Genomic DNA, 16,681 nt, shown 5'->3' on the forward strand with positions numbered 1-16,681 from the left:
AATATTATTTGGCTATAAAAAGAAATGAAATACTAATATGAGTTACAACATGGATGAACCTTGAAAACATATTATGTGAAAGAAGCCAGACACAAAGGACCATATATTGTATAATTCCATTTATATGGAATATCCAGAATAGAAAAGCCTGTAGAGACAGAAAGTAGATTAGCAGTTGCCTAGGGCTTGTCGGATAAGGAGATTATGGGGAATGACTAAGGACCACTAGGCTTCTTTTTCAGGTGATAAAAATGTTCCAAAATTGTGGTGATGGCTGCACAACTCTGTAAATATACTAAATGTCACTGAATTATATACCCTAAGTGGGTGAATTGTATTTGAACTATATAACACAAACTAATATTTTTAAGGCTCTGAGAGATAATAGAAAATAGATACTGGTCTCTGCTCCTAGTTCCTGGCACTGAGCTCCTAAAACTCTTGTATATTCCAAAGTGGTAAGAGCACTAGGAGCATCCTGGATGTGGGCTGGTCACAAGACCAAGCTGTGATTAGGAGCTTGGAATTTTCAGTCCCACCCCCGCCTTTCCAGATAGGGAAGAGGGGCTAGAAATGGAGGTGATAACTGATCACATCTATGTGAGGAAACCTCCATAAAACCCCAATAGTAGGGAGTTCAGAAAGCTTCTGGGTTGGTGAACATATCCACACACTGGGAAGGTGATGCACCCCAACTGCACAGGGACAGAAGCTCCTGCATTCAGGACCCTTCCAGACCTCGCCCTATTCATCTTGCTCTTCATCTATATCCTTTATCATATCTTTTAATAAACTGATAAACATGTTTCCCTGAGTTCTGTGAGCTGCTCTAGCAAATTAATCAAATCTGAGGAGGGGATTGTGGGACCCTCTGATTTGCAGCCAAATCGAAGAGAAGTTGTGGATAATCTGGGGACCTAGTACTTGTGACTTGCATCTGAAGAGAGGTGGGAACAGCCTTGTGGGGTCAAGCCCTTAAACTATGGGATCTGACACTATCTTTAGGTAGACAGTGTCAGAATTGAGTTAAACTATAGGATACTCATCTGGTGTCATGGAGAATTGCTTGATGGTGTGGATGAAAAACCTGCACTTCTGGTGGTAACCAAAAGTGTTGTGTGATAGTAGTATGAGAGTAAAGGAGACACACAGGAAAGAGAAGCACAGAAAGAGGGGAAAAAATGTCCTTTTTTTAAATACAGGCCCCCTTTTCAATATTTTCTCACCCTGCATTTCTGGACCATGACAAATCTCAAAGTCCTTATTTTTTTTGTTCAGAATAAGGAAAACAGATTAATTTGCATTCCTGGGCAGCTATGACTTCCCTTTTTTTTCCTTCTGCCCTTAGAGTGAAGGACTCTAAGCGAGTAGCGATGGAGCTACGCCTTAAGACATAGCATACGTGATAAAATCTAACTATATGGTTCGATAAACTCAAATTTACACATGTGGTGTTTGTAACCTTTAATCCCTGTGCTAGGGGCAGCCAGAGCAGTTCCCCATACCAATCTATCTTTTAACTTTGTACCTTCCTTCAGTGGGTGACAGCTCCTTTAAGTCTTCCAAGCCAGGTTTTACATTCAGTAACTTCTTATAGAGAGCCAATGGAAAGTGGAGATCGACCACAGTGGAGTTGTAGATAGCTAGTCCACAGGTTATGCCAATCAAGTGAAACCAGTTGTGCTCTACAAAACACTTTTCAGAATGTATGCAAATATGTTAAAAAGAAATGCAGTGTTTGCAGCCTTTGAAACAATCTGCCATTTACTCTAAAATATTTTAAGCATAAAAAAATTAAGATCTTATTAATATTTAGTTACCTTCTGAAACAGAGCATACCCCTGACAAAAACCTGACTGGCCCCAAAAGATATAATATAGACAAAGTTAAGCATTTATAGCTCATCTAGTGATACAGAAACAGTTTTTATAGTTATTCGCCACTTAATGACAGGGATGCCTTCTGAGAAATGCACCAGGTGGTTCTGTCCTTGCGAGATCATCATGGAGTGCACGTTCAGAAACCTAGATGGTATAGCCTCCTACACGCCTAGGCTGTAAGGTATAGCCTAGTGCTCCTAGGCTACAAACCTGTAGAGCATGTTACTGTATAAAACAACATGAGATTAAATCAAGCATTAAGAGAAAAATGCAATAAAGAGACATGGTAAACACGAGATGTATGAGGCCACTACTATAGTAAGACGGTATACCGTTTTACGGCAAACAATTTTTTTAAAGTAGAAACAGTACTCTGAAATAACGATAAAAAGTAAATACATAAACCAATAAATTGGTTGTTTATTATCATCGTCAAGTATTATGCACTGTACATAATTATATTTCTATACTTTTATATGATCAGCACTGCAGTAGGTGTGTTCACACCAGCATCACCACCAACACGTGAGTATATGTTGGGCTACAATATTACAACAGCTACAGTGTCACTAGATAGGAAATTTTCAGCACTATTATAATCTTATGGGGCCACCATTATATATGCAGTCCACTGTTGACAGAAGTCATTATGTGGTGCATGACTGTCATCATTTGGGCAATGCTGTCCGATAGTACATTCTTCAGTGATGGGAACACTCTATTCTGTGCTGTCCCATGTAGTAGCCACTTTAAATGTGGCTAGTACAACTAAGAAAATGAATCTTCAGTATTAATTTTAATTAATATTTAAATTTCAATGGCCACATGTGGCTGGCTAATGGCTACCTTTTTGGACAGTACAGATGTAGGGAGAAAACTCTGGTAGAAAAAGAAGTAAATTATAGTCTGGTTGAAATTAGCATGCCTCTTTAAAACTTAGCTCTCCTATCGAATTTTCAAAAATAAAGTGTGTGTTTATTTGCATAAGTAATCATACACATACTATTGTTGTTATTAAAATAAGACATTTGACTACTACTTTCCATATGTCATAAAACCAATTTCTGTATCATACTGTATTCTTTCCACCCTTCAAGGCTAATAAAATCTGGATCTTATTTACTAGAAAATGGGGCTGAAAAGAGACAAAATGCACTAGAAGGTCTTAGCAACAGGTGAAAAACGAAGACTGGATACATTATTTGGAAATTTTAAATTATTTCCTTTCTTATGCTTTCTTTTTCAAAGTTAGAAGTCTGGGAATTGGCTTCAAAACAAAAACGTTTAATTCTATCCATCTAATGGCACATCACTAACTCACCGTATCTGAAAACCACAAGAGATTTGAATCCTGATAGTAGGTAAACATTCCATAGATGGGATTCAAAAGTTCTTTTAACAGTAAAAGAAAGAACTCCTTTGTGACACCACCAGCATCCACTGCTTCTTCGCCATCAAAGATTACCTTGAAATAATGAAAGCAGATTTAATATTTCAAAGAAATCTGTGGTATTTTATCTTTTTTTAGTGAATTCTTTCCAAAGCAAAGACAAAGGAACGGAGATATAACAGAGGATAGACTGATGCAATGAAAACTGTAAGGTGTATCTGTTAATTATTATCAAGGCACTTAGAAACACAAAATTTTTACTAGATACTTCAAGGGATATAAAGAAAGTTAGAAGTTTACCATATGTCCACCAAAATTTTTTCATCTATTCAGGGTAGTAAGGTGAACACAAAAGAATCCATTAGAGAACACATGTTATTTTCAGTGTCGAATACATTAAGAAGTAACTATTCTGGCACACAGAGAAAAGTGATGATTAACCTGGGTAAAGAAAGGGGCTCTTGACGAAACTGATGAATATGGAAAGGAGGAGGACATTCTAAGTAGGTACAGACCTGAACTCTGCAAGGGGCTACAAGCAGGCCCATAAACAGACCCCTATGGAGAATGCTGGATCCATGATGGTCATCACAGTAATAACTACAGCAACTAACAAATGAGTTTACTGAGAGTTTGCTACAGGCTAGCACTTAAACCCTATCAATCTAATTCTCAGAGCAGCCTCATGCATAGGGATTATTATTATCATCCCCATTTTATGGGTAAGAGCTCAGGCACAGAGGTAAAAACAGCATTTGAGAAACCTTATCCTTGTAACTGAGTTCAAGGTTGCCTAGAGCAAAACGAGAGTAAAGGTGGAGACACTAGGATTTCCATTATATGGATGCCAGCAGAAGACTTAACTCAGACCTGCTACAAAGCAAGAACTGTCTCATCCGCATTACTGATTGAAAATGGGGCAAAGAGAGGCCCTTCTGTTTACAATATCAAAAATCTAACCCAGAAGTTCTAGGGAGAATTCCCAGGCAGATTTATGGGACAGATGGTACTTATTGGACATTTTGGAAAGGTTGACAGTATCATGGAGACCATCAGTTTCTTGCCAATTATGTTTTGGAAACGCGTTTACAACAGGATTGAAAACAGAGATATGGAAGTCTTCTGAAGAGAAAGATAAATGACTTAAAACAACTTCAAATAATTCACTATTATTAACACCTACTGTGTACCAAGCATTGTGCTAAGCTCCAGGAATACAATAAGTAGTAACACAAACATGCAGCCTATGAGGAAAGATAATGTCTTAATAATTTCAAGGTACTAAGAGTGCCTGTCATAATAGGCCAGCAGCTTCTGAGATGATTTCACTACCTTTCTTTTCTCCTTTTTTACCTTCTTGTCTGAAATCTTTGCCATCCAAAGACTTCCTAGACGCTGGCTTGACAGTTTTACTAGTTGAAGCTTTAGTTTTGCTGTTGTTCGCTTCTTTGAGGTAGAGCTGGAATGGGTACACTGAAGATAGCAGACAAAGAAAGCCCTATAACCCCTTGAGTAATCTACTGGAATTTTTATCTGATATTACATTGAGAGGTTCTGTTTGGTGATTTTGACAGAAGGAGGTGATTAAATTCTTGTAAAATGAATGAAAGAAATAATGAAAGGATGTACTCCACAATTTTAATGGTATGATCACAGTTTAAAGGAAACCTAGGAAGATATTTAGAGGAATCTACTGAAAAGCTCACTTTGAGAGGCTTTTTCAGATCGATATCAGAATGAATGCTGAGCTCTCTTAGGGCATCACCAACAAGGTTGTTCCTGCGAACGTGAAGGACCAGGAAGGGGCTTCTGGCCAGCAGAGGCTCCAAGGTGAGAAGCATGAAGACATTCTGCAGATTGGCTCCGTTGACCGCCACCTGGAATGGACATCGAGAACACAGTCAGCCAGAGTGCACCCGTGTGTGGGGACGGCAGCCAGCTGTGCCTTTCCACTGGGCATGGGTGAGGAGCAGGCTGACTGCATCTCTATTTGCTCTTTTTTATCTTCCTCTTAACTTTTCCAGTTAGATTTTCTAAGTTACTCATGTTTACAAAACACAAAAATCTTTCTAATCTGAATCCAAAGAGATTAATTGAAACAGTTTATGAACCATATGATCCATAACAAGTTTCAAGAAAATGATTTAAGCTGATTAAGACTGAAATAATATCGTAATAGAAGAAACATGATAGGGAATGGGTAAAAACCATGACTTTAAAAATGACAGGAAAAGAAACCTAATAATCACTTGTTAAATGGTTTTCATTCTTTGAAAAATGTCCATTTTCTCTGGAAAACCTTTAAATTGTCAATGTCATAAATATATCACTGTGAAAATAGATACATATGTACAGATATACAAAGAGATGAATGAAGTTATATATCTACCAACAGTAAGACCGGTAGGTTTGGACTGGTATTCTGCAAATATCTTTGCAGCCTTGTCAAAATCAATTTTATTTTAGAATAAAAATGTGTATTTAAAATAAATCTTTTAACAAGTTTTTATTCAATAAGGAATTACCAAAATCCATTTAATTATCTCTCGATCTCTATGAGGGGTCAGCGGACAACTAGACCAGATCTACCCTGCTGCCTCTTTCTGTACAGCTCTTGAGCTTGCAATGGTTTCTACATTTTTTAATGTTTGAAAAATAATCGAAAGAAGAGGATTTCACCACATGTGAAAATGTCAAAATTCAAATTTCAGTGTACATAAAGTTTTATTGAAATACTGCCATGCTCATTCATTCACATATTGTCTATCACTGCTTTTTGTGCTACAACAAAGTTGAATAGTTGAGGTGGACTGTATGGTCCACAAAGACTAAAATATTTACTATGTGGCCTTATATGAAAACTCTTGCCAACCCCAATCTATGTAAATGTCCATTTACATACATGTTATATTCAACATAAAATTACTGAAAAAGTTGTAATTGTTCTAACAGAATGAAACTCATCCAAATATACTTTCTCTTCTTAGTAAAAATTACAACTGAATGTGTAGGTTGAAGAAACGATAAGAAGAAATGATTTTTCAAAAGTGATACCTGCATCTGTAGTTCAGCGTCCGTCTGCAACATTTTGGTCTTGGCTTGGGCATCAAAGATGAAAGGGTAGGAACAAAGTGTTACAGCATCCTAAATAAAACATGATTGGCAATACTGTAGTACTCCACAGAAAATACTGCTGGAAAAATATATAAATAAATTAAAAAAGAATCATTTACCTGTATTATAGATGGTCTAGCCTTCTGTGTAGAAAAAATAAAAAGTCTTATTTGGATTGCAAAACCTGAAGGTTTTACTCTTTAAAAATATGAAACACAAATAACAAAACATATAACCTATCTGACTATTTGGCCATGAAACTAACCCTATTTGAATGGCTGACTGGATTTTTGATGAAATAGACCAGACGTTTTTTGATGGACATAGACTGAGAAACTAAAAACAATCTTTAAAAATTTTTAAAGGACCCTTACAGACCATTTCACTAACTTCATAATTCACAGCATTAATAGAGTTCTCTTTTATAGAAGAAATCTAACCCTAAAACAGGAACTCTAAGACTTCAGAGGTTATTTTTGTTGAGTCAAGTGGATAATGCAAATTTCATTTACTTGTCGGCATATTACATTTCCCTCGTTCACACGCTCGCACGCACAAGTATACACATGCACACACACCTGCCTCCTGAGGCTGTTACTCTTAAAAGAAAGCAAATATTTAGAAAGCTGTCCCTGACTCAGCACTTAGTCAATATTTGGTCTACAGAAGACACTCCATCAATATGTGAATAAATCTGAATAAACTTTTGAGGAGAGAAATAACATCAGATAAAAACACCCATGAACATATCTAAGAGGTACGTTAGTTTCATTTATCGGAGGGAAAAAAAGAAATCTCTTCTGAAAGTTTTAGGTTATGTCACAAGCATTATTCATCAACAATGGAAACAAAAATGTCAGCAATAAAGATCATGCTGATCTGTAGTAATATTTCTCTAACAAAACCACAGATTTAGTCTCAGAGATCTGAGAGTGCCATATGATTTTTTTAGTTTAATGGTTTTTAAATAAATATCCTAAAGAAAATCAATAAAAATACATTCTGAATGACCTGCTTATAATGGTGTGTTACCATATAATTTGCATTTATTTTAATTATTGCATTGGTGCCACGTCATAATTAATTGCTAAAGACTAATAAGAAAAGCAGTTTTCCTTTATAAGAGATGCATTTTCACCCAGGAAAGGGCCAGAATGGTCCTGGCCCTTTACATGAATGAAGGTTAATAGCAGCTGAAAGGAAGAAAGAGAGCTGAGTCATCTCAGGGTGGGTACCATAAGCCAGAGAACCTCAGGCCCAAAGGCCTGACAGACAGCAAGCAACCTGGATCCACAGTGCAAGTGAGGTTTGGTTTCCAGTAAGACATTATTGCTCATCACATTAAATCACTGAGGCTAATTTGTATTTCACTGATTTAAGAGTTTTGTTTGTATTTAATTTATAAATTTGGTTCAGTTTTATAATTGTTTAAATGCTATATGAATAAGAAATGTACACTACCTCCTCTTATGTTTGTGTATAGTCAAATGAAATCATTTAAAAAGCAATTTTAATTAAAATCCACCTTGTTTATCCTTTAGAAACAGGTTCTTTTACAAGTCTTGGAACATTTTCCTAGACTGAGAAACACTAATCAAAGAGATAATTCCTGTCCAGTGAGACAAGGTATGAATTCATGCATACATAATCCATGCTAATTTGACTCACTCTCCTGCTGCATATCTAATTATTCTGAATTTAGGAATTGAAATCACTAAAATAAAACACACACACACCATAAAACAGCACTGTACAAAGTTGTCTTCTAGTCTAAGTACCTATAAAAAGCATGAGTATCCATCCCAGGGAAGTAGATTTTAAACTGGTGTCAATATTTAGAATTTTCAAATCTTCCTCTCAGAAGAGATTATTTTGTTTTAAGCATTATTTAACAGCTTTGTCTGTATTTTCTGGCTCTCTCCAGTCCCACTGCAATTCTTTGACTCTTTCTGACACTTTCTCCCTGAATCCTTTGCCACAAGTCCTCCCTGCCCCCTAGGTTTACGCCTACCTTCTCCAGCTCCTAGTCCCTCCCAGCTCTCCTCACCTGAAGCCCTCCCCACAAACACTGCTGAAAGAGCCCAGTTTGGAAGTAGACTGATCTCTCTTTGGGAGGAGAGGAGTTAAATTGAGGGCAGGGTCACCATGTCCTTGGTTGAGTGGGTTGGCTGGAAAGAAAGCCAAAACTACCTCAGTTAGAAACCAGAGCCAAGGCCACAGAGTTGGTGGTCCAGAAGACCCACCCCCGAGGGGAGGACCATAGTGCCAGCTCTAAGGAAGGTGAAGAAGGTTATTCAATCAAAAACAGCAGCAGATCTATATGAATTATACATATAAAAATTTCTTATAAGTGTGAGTTTTTGTAGTCAAAATATAATAATTTAATTTCGCCTACCTTTATTTTGTGAATGCTGAATATTTAGAGATAGTATTAATACTGGAATTTCCCTATTACACAAAATAAATACTGAAACAGCCATGTTATGATTTCCTTCACAACTGCTTTCCCAACCTAGAAGGATGCATATGAACTGATAAGATATTGATCCCCTCCTGAGAGGCTGCTTGTCCTGGGCTGTCCATTCCCCAAAAATGAGTCTCATGAACCTAAAGCTAGCAAAGTACTGATGGGTCACGCTTCAAATGTTCCTTCTTAAAATGAGGTTACACTGTTTGACCTTAGTTCATTTTTTAAAGTACATGAAATAGAAGCAATGAATAAGTACATGGTACATAACTAGAGAATTTGGAACATCTTGTCCTTTTTTATAATTTCAAGTCAACGTTTCCTAAATGTGGCTGTGAATGAGGAAAGGAGGCATTTCACAAACACCTGTCATACCAAGAAAGAAACACACGAGCCTCTGCTGTAGAGCCTGCCTGCCACCGTGTGTTGCTATACTCACCATGGGCAAATCTAGCTCCTAGGCATCACTGAATGCTGAGGCAAAACAGCTGCCTCCTCTCACCCATGCACCATATGGTACCTCGGGCCAAAACACTGCACCCATGTGACATGTATGGCAAGATATCAAGTTGACTCTAGTTTTTATTTTTGAAGCATTTACATTGTATCACTGACTTTTTCATTTGTCCTGCCTTCTATGGGAGCCCATAAAGTCACTTATTCTGTGTGTTATTTCATTTTTAAGTAGATGATGACAGTTTATTAATTGAAATATATGAGCCACTACCAATTCTTTAAAATGAGCAAAAATTGGCCACTTTAGAACATTCCTTTTGTACTCTATAGTCCTTTGCACGTTATATCCCTTTGTAATTCCTTTTTCACTGATCCCTCTGCACTGAACACTCCACTGAGGTAGCCACCATGTCCTGAACCTGTCTCCATCTCCAGTGGCTAGTAGGCACATGACATATATTATGGGACCAAGAACTGCTTACTGACAAATAGCTATTGAGTCCTTATATGCCAACTAAAGTACTCTGCCAACTAAGGCTTTTCGAGCTTTCTCCCATTTAATTTTCATAATACTATTATAATTCTCATTTACAAATGAGGACACTAGGCCTATAGAAATTAAGTAACTTGCCTAGGTCACACAGGTAAGTAAGTAGACCAGAGCTGAGACTTGAACTCAGATCTTTTTGACTAAAGCATGTACTCTGCAGTACATAATATACTGCCTCAGTTACTATCAAGCTAAAAAATTTAATATAAAAAATCCATTTATTGTGTTACAAACACACGCACATACACACACACACACACACAAGGAAACCCTGCCATTTGCAATAACATGAGTGAATCTAAAGGGCATTATGCTAAGTGAAATAAGCCAGAGAAAGACAACTACTGAAATACTGTATGGTATCACTTATAGGTGGAATAAAAAAAAAAAAGCACCAATCGCATAGAAACAGAAGAATGAAGAATGGTAGTTTCCAGGGGCTACGGTTGAGGAGATGGGAGATATAAGTTAAATGGTAAAAACTTTCAATTATAAGTTCTGAGCAGTTAGTATATAGCATGGCGAGTACAGTTAAAAATAGTAATTGCATACTTAAAAGTTGCTAAGTGAGTACATCTTAAAAGTTCTCATCACAAGAAAAAAAAAACATTTGTAACTATGTATGATGACGGACAGTAACTAGACTTATGAAGATCACTTCCCAGTGTATACAAATATTGAATCGTTCTGTCATACAGCTGAAACTAACATAATGTTACATGTCGATTATACCTCAAAAGAGTGGTTTCAAAAACACAAATTTATATATAATATGGCTTTAGTAATTTAGGTTAAAATCCAAGATATTGGGAAATTTAAACTTCAATTTCTGATAGTACTGTACTTTATACAATAAAAAATTTCCATAGAAATCACAGTTTACGTAGTAATTTCACTTAATTTTCTTTCTATAATAACTACCTTAATTACTGAAGAGGAGATGAGCACCTGGTATTCAAGATCTGAACCTTGCTTAGCAAATGTTAAGAGAAAGGAACTATAAAAAAGTTGTAAAAGTTGCTCATTTAAGAACCTCTACTCAGAGACTACTACAGTCATGATAATCTATATTTTAACACCAGCAACTTCTTTTTCAGTGTCAAAAGAATTAGGGTTCATTAGAATTATCTTAATCAACATTAAGTTGGAGAAAGGGCAGATTAGAAGTCAGAAGAATTGGCTTTTATGGCTAAGTAAATTGGTAGAAAAATTGTTAAACCTCTCTGAGTCTCCATTCTCTCATCCAAAAAGTAGCTGGCCTAAATAATTCATAAGGCTTATTTCTGTTCTTAACATTTTATTATTCAATGAATAATTACTTGATACGAATTGATAAAAAGAAAAGTTAATCTTTTTATAATTTCTAAATTAGTGGGTGAAAGCAGAGTTCAATGCTAGCCTCCATGTTAAATTTCCCATGTAAACCTATTTATAACACTCTAATCCATTCTTATTTGAAAGTATTTTGTTCTTTCAAGGCAATTATAAAATCTTATTAAGAATACAATGTTGTATCTAGCATTGCTCATCTATTATTTGACAAAGTAAATAATCTTGCTTAAACAACCCTATTTAAATGCCTTGATTTTGGAGAGCACTACTGACCTCCAAAAACCCTACAAGGAAAATACTGCCTAAATGTTGGTGATAAAGCTGTTAACTGGCAAGAACACGCCTCAAATGTATCCGCTGTGCATGGCTTCACTAGCTATTATAACCAAATTATCATTCTGTTTTCTGACATAACCCAAATTTACACATACTCCACAGATGAGGGATCCTAAAAAGCCCTGCATATATCCCAAGCCAGTGCAATCAAATGGAGCAGTTCTTGCCAAGTCAAGGGAAACAGGCAGGTTTCCATACCTAGTCCCTTGGATGGCAAGTCTAATAATCAGTGAGAACTAGGTCATGGATATGTGACATTTTCACAAACATAATCCTAAATCACAGTGGCCTATATGGTTCAGGCAGCTGACATAAGACGACTGAAGTAGGATGCTATTAGATGATGATAATTAGTAATGCCAAAAGCAAGCTGCAGTGGGGACTGTGGCATACATAAGCCTAATCTAAATAGCCACTATTGAATTCCAGCCAACTGGACAGACAGGTCATGTTGCTAGATGTTCCAAGTTTCAAGAAAAACTAAAAATTCACTTTATGTGTCTTGACTTTTTTCAATTGTGATAAAAAAAAAAAACACGTAATGCAAAATTTACCATCTTTATCATTAAGTATACAGTTCAGTAGTGTTAACTATATTTACATTACTGTGCAATGGATCCCCAGAATTTTTTCATCTTGCAAAACTGAAACTCTATATCCATTAAACAACTCCATATTTCCACTCCCCCAAACCCTGGTACCCATCATTCTACTTTGTTTCTATGAGTTTGACTGCTTTAGATACCTTGATTTTTTTAATGTTGACAATTCATTAAAATTGATAACATTCTGGGTAACTATACATTTATGACTCTTTATGACCATTTTCGATTACTTAATGCACTTCTAAGTTTCAAGAATGCAAAAGCCAGTGACTAAAACACAGGCGTGACACTAGCACCAAAGTCAAATTACAGGGTTCAGACGTGCTTTCCTCATCCTTACTTGTACTATGAAAAAAGACGAAGCTGTAGGATATGCTTTACATAAATTCTTACCATGCCTGCTTGATGCAAGAACCACATGAGGTAGTCTTCCTGAATGTCCACGAGACTGGAAATTTCAGGAATGTAAAAGGTATCATATTCCACATGTTTCACTTTAAGATTTACCTGATGAAGAACAAGGACAACTAAGACCCAGACAACAGAAATACGACTTCCCATAAAACAGCTCAGTAGGACATCTGACCCTCCCATCTATTCACCCCTCTCCCCACTGGCTCCATTCTATGCTCACCTTATATAACTTTTCCAAGAGCTTAAGAGCTGCTGTAATATAATTGTTAAACAGTACAGGAATTAAGAATGTCTTCCTTCCTCTCAGTAGATAAACTACTGCACCTTTATAGAGGTTTACCAGCTTCATAAAATATTTCGGGCATACCTGAGACCACCAGTTATCTTTAGAAAGAAAGAAAAGACATATTTCAGCACATAATCTTGATCAAGTATTTGTCTTCTGCCTATTAGCTAAAAGCCACTCCAGCTAGAAAATAAACATTAGTCTAAAATACAGTTCCCCAAAATTGATTTTTAAAAGAATCCATTAAAACATTTCTGAAGAGGGCAGCAGCTGTACAAGAATCCCTGGAGCTTTTTGTGCAAAACATGATCTTTTTTTTTTTTTTTCCCCTCAAAGACTTATTCAGAAGACTAATCCGAAAGTTCAATTCTGCGGGTACACGTGGACAAGATACTTAGGCACATATTTGGGGCAGAAGCATTCATATATCCTACTCCTTTCAACCCTCTTCTAAGCCACCACACCTAAATCCTGTACCAGGGATATAAACGACTACACGCCCCAGAACAGCACCAATATGACAACCATTCGCTCCTTTTGAGAGGCCTAATTAGTTGAAAAACTACTATTTCTGTTTCTCATCAAACAATGCTTTCCTATAACTTGACAAGAAAACTATAGCATTGACTTCTACTTTGTCAGAAATAAATTCAGCCTTATTGAAATATTTAAAAGATTAAATAATATGATGTCTGAGATTTTTTAAAAGTATTCCAGAAAAAACAAAAAGGTAGTGGTGGGGAAGAGATAAAATAAAAAGGGCAAAATACTGATAATCGTGAATTCGTGTGAGGGATAACTAGTGTTTTTCTACTTTGAGGTATTCCTTTAAGTTTAAATTTCCATAATTAGAAGTCAAAAATAAAGTGTAAAACCAAACAATTCTAATCTCTTTGTGCCACCCTACCTGAATAAATTAAAATGAAAAAAATAAAAATAAAATGTAAAAGTCAGGTACCATATTCCTTTACTGATTGCCAACTCCTCCACCTATTAGAACATCTGAGAAAATATGCCCCGAAGGGCTTGATCTTAAATGAATAATTAAGGGCTAACATATTTCCAGGGCTTTCATTATTATTTCTGTTTTTATATCTTCTGCAAAGGTGGAAGCAATATAAGGCCAGTATTCCATCCTCAGCAACACAGGTCTCTCTACTCATGGGGAGACCATACTCAAGTAACATCCTAGTCCACAGGGAATGCAGAAGTTACTGAGCTGCAATGAACACCTAAAAAAAAATTACCAGAAGACAAAAAGAAAAAAGAAAAAAAAAAGGAAAAAGCCAGGTGACAGACTTCCTGCACTTGATTAATAAAAACATCTCAGGCGCTACTCCCATAAGAGACACTGTCCAATTCACTGAGGAACGGAAGGTTCTTATCTCAGCAAAGTGTCCGTAGCCTGCAAAAATCAGTGTGGACTCAACTGTCCTAAAAAAGAAAAACAAAACAAACATCTGGTAAGTCTCCACTAGGTAATTGTCTTCCTCTCCTTTTTTGGAGACCTGTGTACCACCAAAACCGTTCATTTCACTCCCACCCCCTAAATTAGGTATAGAAGTAAAACCAACCAATGGACATTCATTTTTGAGGCATTATTTACTAGCAAGTGTAGGAGAAAAAAAAAATAGTTTAAAGTTGGATAATATAACTTTGCGAATATTTAAAAATCAAGATTAGTCTGGCGTGAATCATTTCAAATAACCGAAATAATGGCTCAATTTATTCAAATTACAAATATAGCTAGTTAGAGATTGACAGCAAAGAAAGAAATATTTAAATGTTAAGGATATTAAATGGCAAAAAATAGATTCTTGGTTCTTAAGACACTGAGAGCCAGCGGTAACACCAATAAAATAAAAACAGAAAAACACTGGTATTAAGTTTAGCAAATTCACCTAATACTTTGCTAGGGTTTGTATCCAGTCGCAGAATGGCCATAGCCAAGGGAATAGTCAACGTTATATAATACTTGGAATCCTGGAGCAGGGGAAACTCAGGCAGTATTAAATAGATTCTCATAGCTTCAACATCTGGTGGTGAACTTGACAACTGAGGAATCAGACAACTTTCAAAGCTGTTTAAGATCTGTGTAAGAGAAAAGAGTATTGAGCAATTCAAACACACATGAGATCTAGTTACCTCCTCTCTAATTTATACACTATTTGATGGATTCTCAACTCTCATTCACTCGGGATGCACTGAGGACCTCCTATGAGCCAGGCGCTGACGTAGGCCTTCCAGGTACATCAATGAAAAGAAAAGCCAAAGACCTCTGCCCATGCAGACCTCACACTCTGGAGGGGCATTTCCTTAGAATGGTTTAAGCCAAAAAGAACGCTAAAGGTAGGTCAAATTCCCAAAATGAGTATTTTACAAAGTTAAGATTTATACAAGACTTGCCTTTTCATCTTTTTTCTCTTGAAAGCTGAATTATTGCAATGAAAAGATGCCTTTTTAAACATGTGCTTTGTCAGTGTGAAAAACATACCTGTTCCAGAATCATGGAATGCTGAGAGTTCATTAACTTCTCAAATAACACTCTAGTTGAGTTCAGGTCAATCCCAGGGATTCTGGGACTGGTTTTAAAATGTTCATCAATTCTAAACAAAAACAAAAAGGTGCATAATAAAAGAAAAATAAAGCAAACATCCTGACAGGAATTATAAAGAGGTAAACAAAATAGCTTGTCCATACTGATCAGATTTAAATTTGACCTGGCGAATGATATTCAAAAAAATATAAAAAATTAAAAAAATAGTACACTTTGGGGAAGTCTCATGAAATAAGCCTCTCTAGAATCCCTTTTTCAAGATATTCTTAAAAATTTCAAGTATTTTTTCTTTGACTCAAAATACAAGGATCATCATTTCAATTTGAGGCCATCTTGAAGTTTATAAGCGATTGTTATTTCCCTGATTTACTCTTGTGTGTGTTTTTTTTTTTTTGGCCATTTCTATAATTGTGGTACACTGAACTAGATGTGGACGCTGTGCCCAGATGCACAAATAAGTAAGTAAGTAAGTAAGTAAATAAATAAATAAGTAAATAAGTAAATTCCCTGTGCAAACTGGCCCACTCATCAACAACTGGCAAGTGGAACCTCCTTGTTTAAAGCTTTTCTTAACAAAGTATTTCTTTTTTAATCAGATCTACAACAAATGCAAAGTTAATGTCTCTCTTAGTTATCACAAGGGATACAATTAAATTCACCCAAGGACTAATTTCACTGCTACTGTTTTTAACTTCCTAGCAACTAATCATTTTTCCAATCTTAAATAGTCTTAGGCCTTTTAGAGACTCAGAGAATGTCTCTTTTAAATTTCCACTAAAGCATACCACTAACTACATCTATTAACTACAAAAGAACCATCTATTACAAAACAGGTTTCTGTTTATGAGTAATGGACACATCCCGAAAGTCTTAACACCCTCTGACAGCTATGTTATAATTTATAAAAATGTAAGTAGAGTTTCTAACTTTTTAAAAAATCATAATTATATGTACTGGAACCTAAATGGTCAAATCAAGAGGAGATGCTTGGGCTTTGATGGGTCTTCCTTGTTGTTCTAAAAATAAATCTGCCCAAAACATAAAATTTAATCCTGGTATCCCATATGCACCCTTCCATATGCTTAGATGTAATTTTGCTATGCTGTTAAGAAAAAGAAAACACAAAAAGAAAAATTTTTTTACACATATTTATGCTGGTCTTCATTTTAATTGGTTTCCTATGATGTATTCTACATAAGCTGGAGGAGCAGGACTCTTGAAATAGCACAGTTGTCAATTCAAAAAAAGTTTTACCCACAGCTCGATAGAGTCCACGATACTAAGGATGGATAAC

General features: G+C 36.0%; 1 protein-coding gene across 7 annotated transcripts in view; it reads right to left on the reverse strand.

Moving 5' to 3' along the window:
* Positions 1-16,681, reverse strand: part of HERC3 (HECT and RLD domain containing E3 ubiquitin protein ligase 3) — a 98,358-nt gene that overhangs the window by 26,201 nt on the left and 55,476 nt on the right. For all 7 annotated transcript variants that reach the window (XR_001598984.2, XM_036227711.1, XM_016161051.2 and 4 more), the window contains 9 exons: positions 15,325-15,436; positions 14,732-14,921; positions 12,765-12,928; positions 12,524-12,637; positions 6,504-6,527; positions 6,325-6,414; positions 4,977-5,147; positions 3,202-3,345; positions 1,529-1,695 (listed from right to left, as the gene is read on the reverse strand). Coding sequence is in view for 6 of the 7 variants with exons in the window: in XM_036227711.1 (XP_036083604.1) it covers positions 1,529-1,695; positions 3,202-3,345; positions 4,977-5,147; positions 6,325-6,414; positions 6,504-6,527; positions 12,524-12,637; positions 12,765-12,928; positions 14,732-14,921; positions 15,325-15,436 (1,176 nt within the window). In the remaining variant the exon portion in view is untranslated. The remainder of the gene's footprint in view (positions 1-1,528; positions 1,696-3,201; positions 3,346-4,976; positions 5,148-6,324; positions 6,415-6,503; positions 6,528-12,523; positions 12,638-12,764; positions 12,929-14,731; positions 14,922-15,324; positions 15,437-16,681) is intronic.

This window comes from Rousettus aegyptiacus, unplaced genomic scaffold (assembly GCF_014176215.1).
Source record: "Rousettus aegyptiacus isolate mRouAeg1 unplaced genomic scaffold, mRouAeg1.p scaffold_m13_p_10, whole genome shotgun sequence".
NCBI classification, from domain to species: Eukaryota; Metazoa; Chordata; class Mammalia; order Chiroptera; family Pteropodidae; genus Rousettus; species Rousettus aegyptiacus.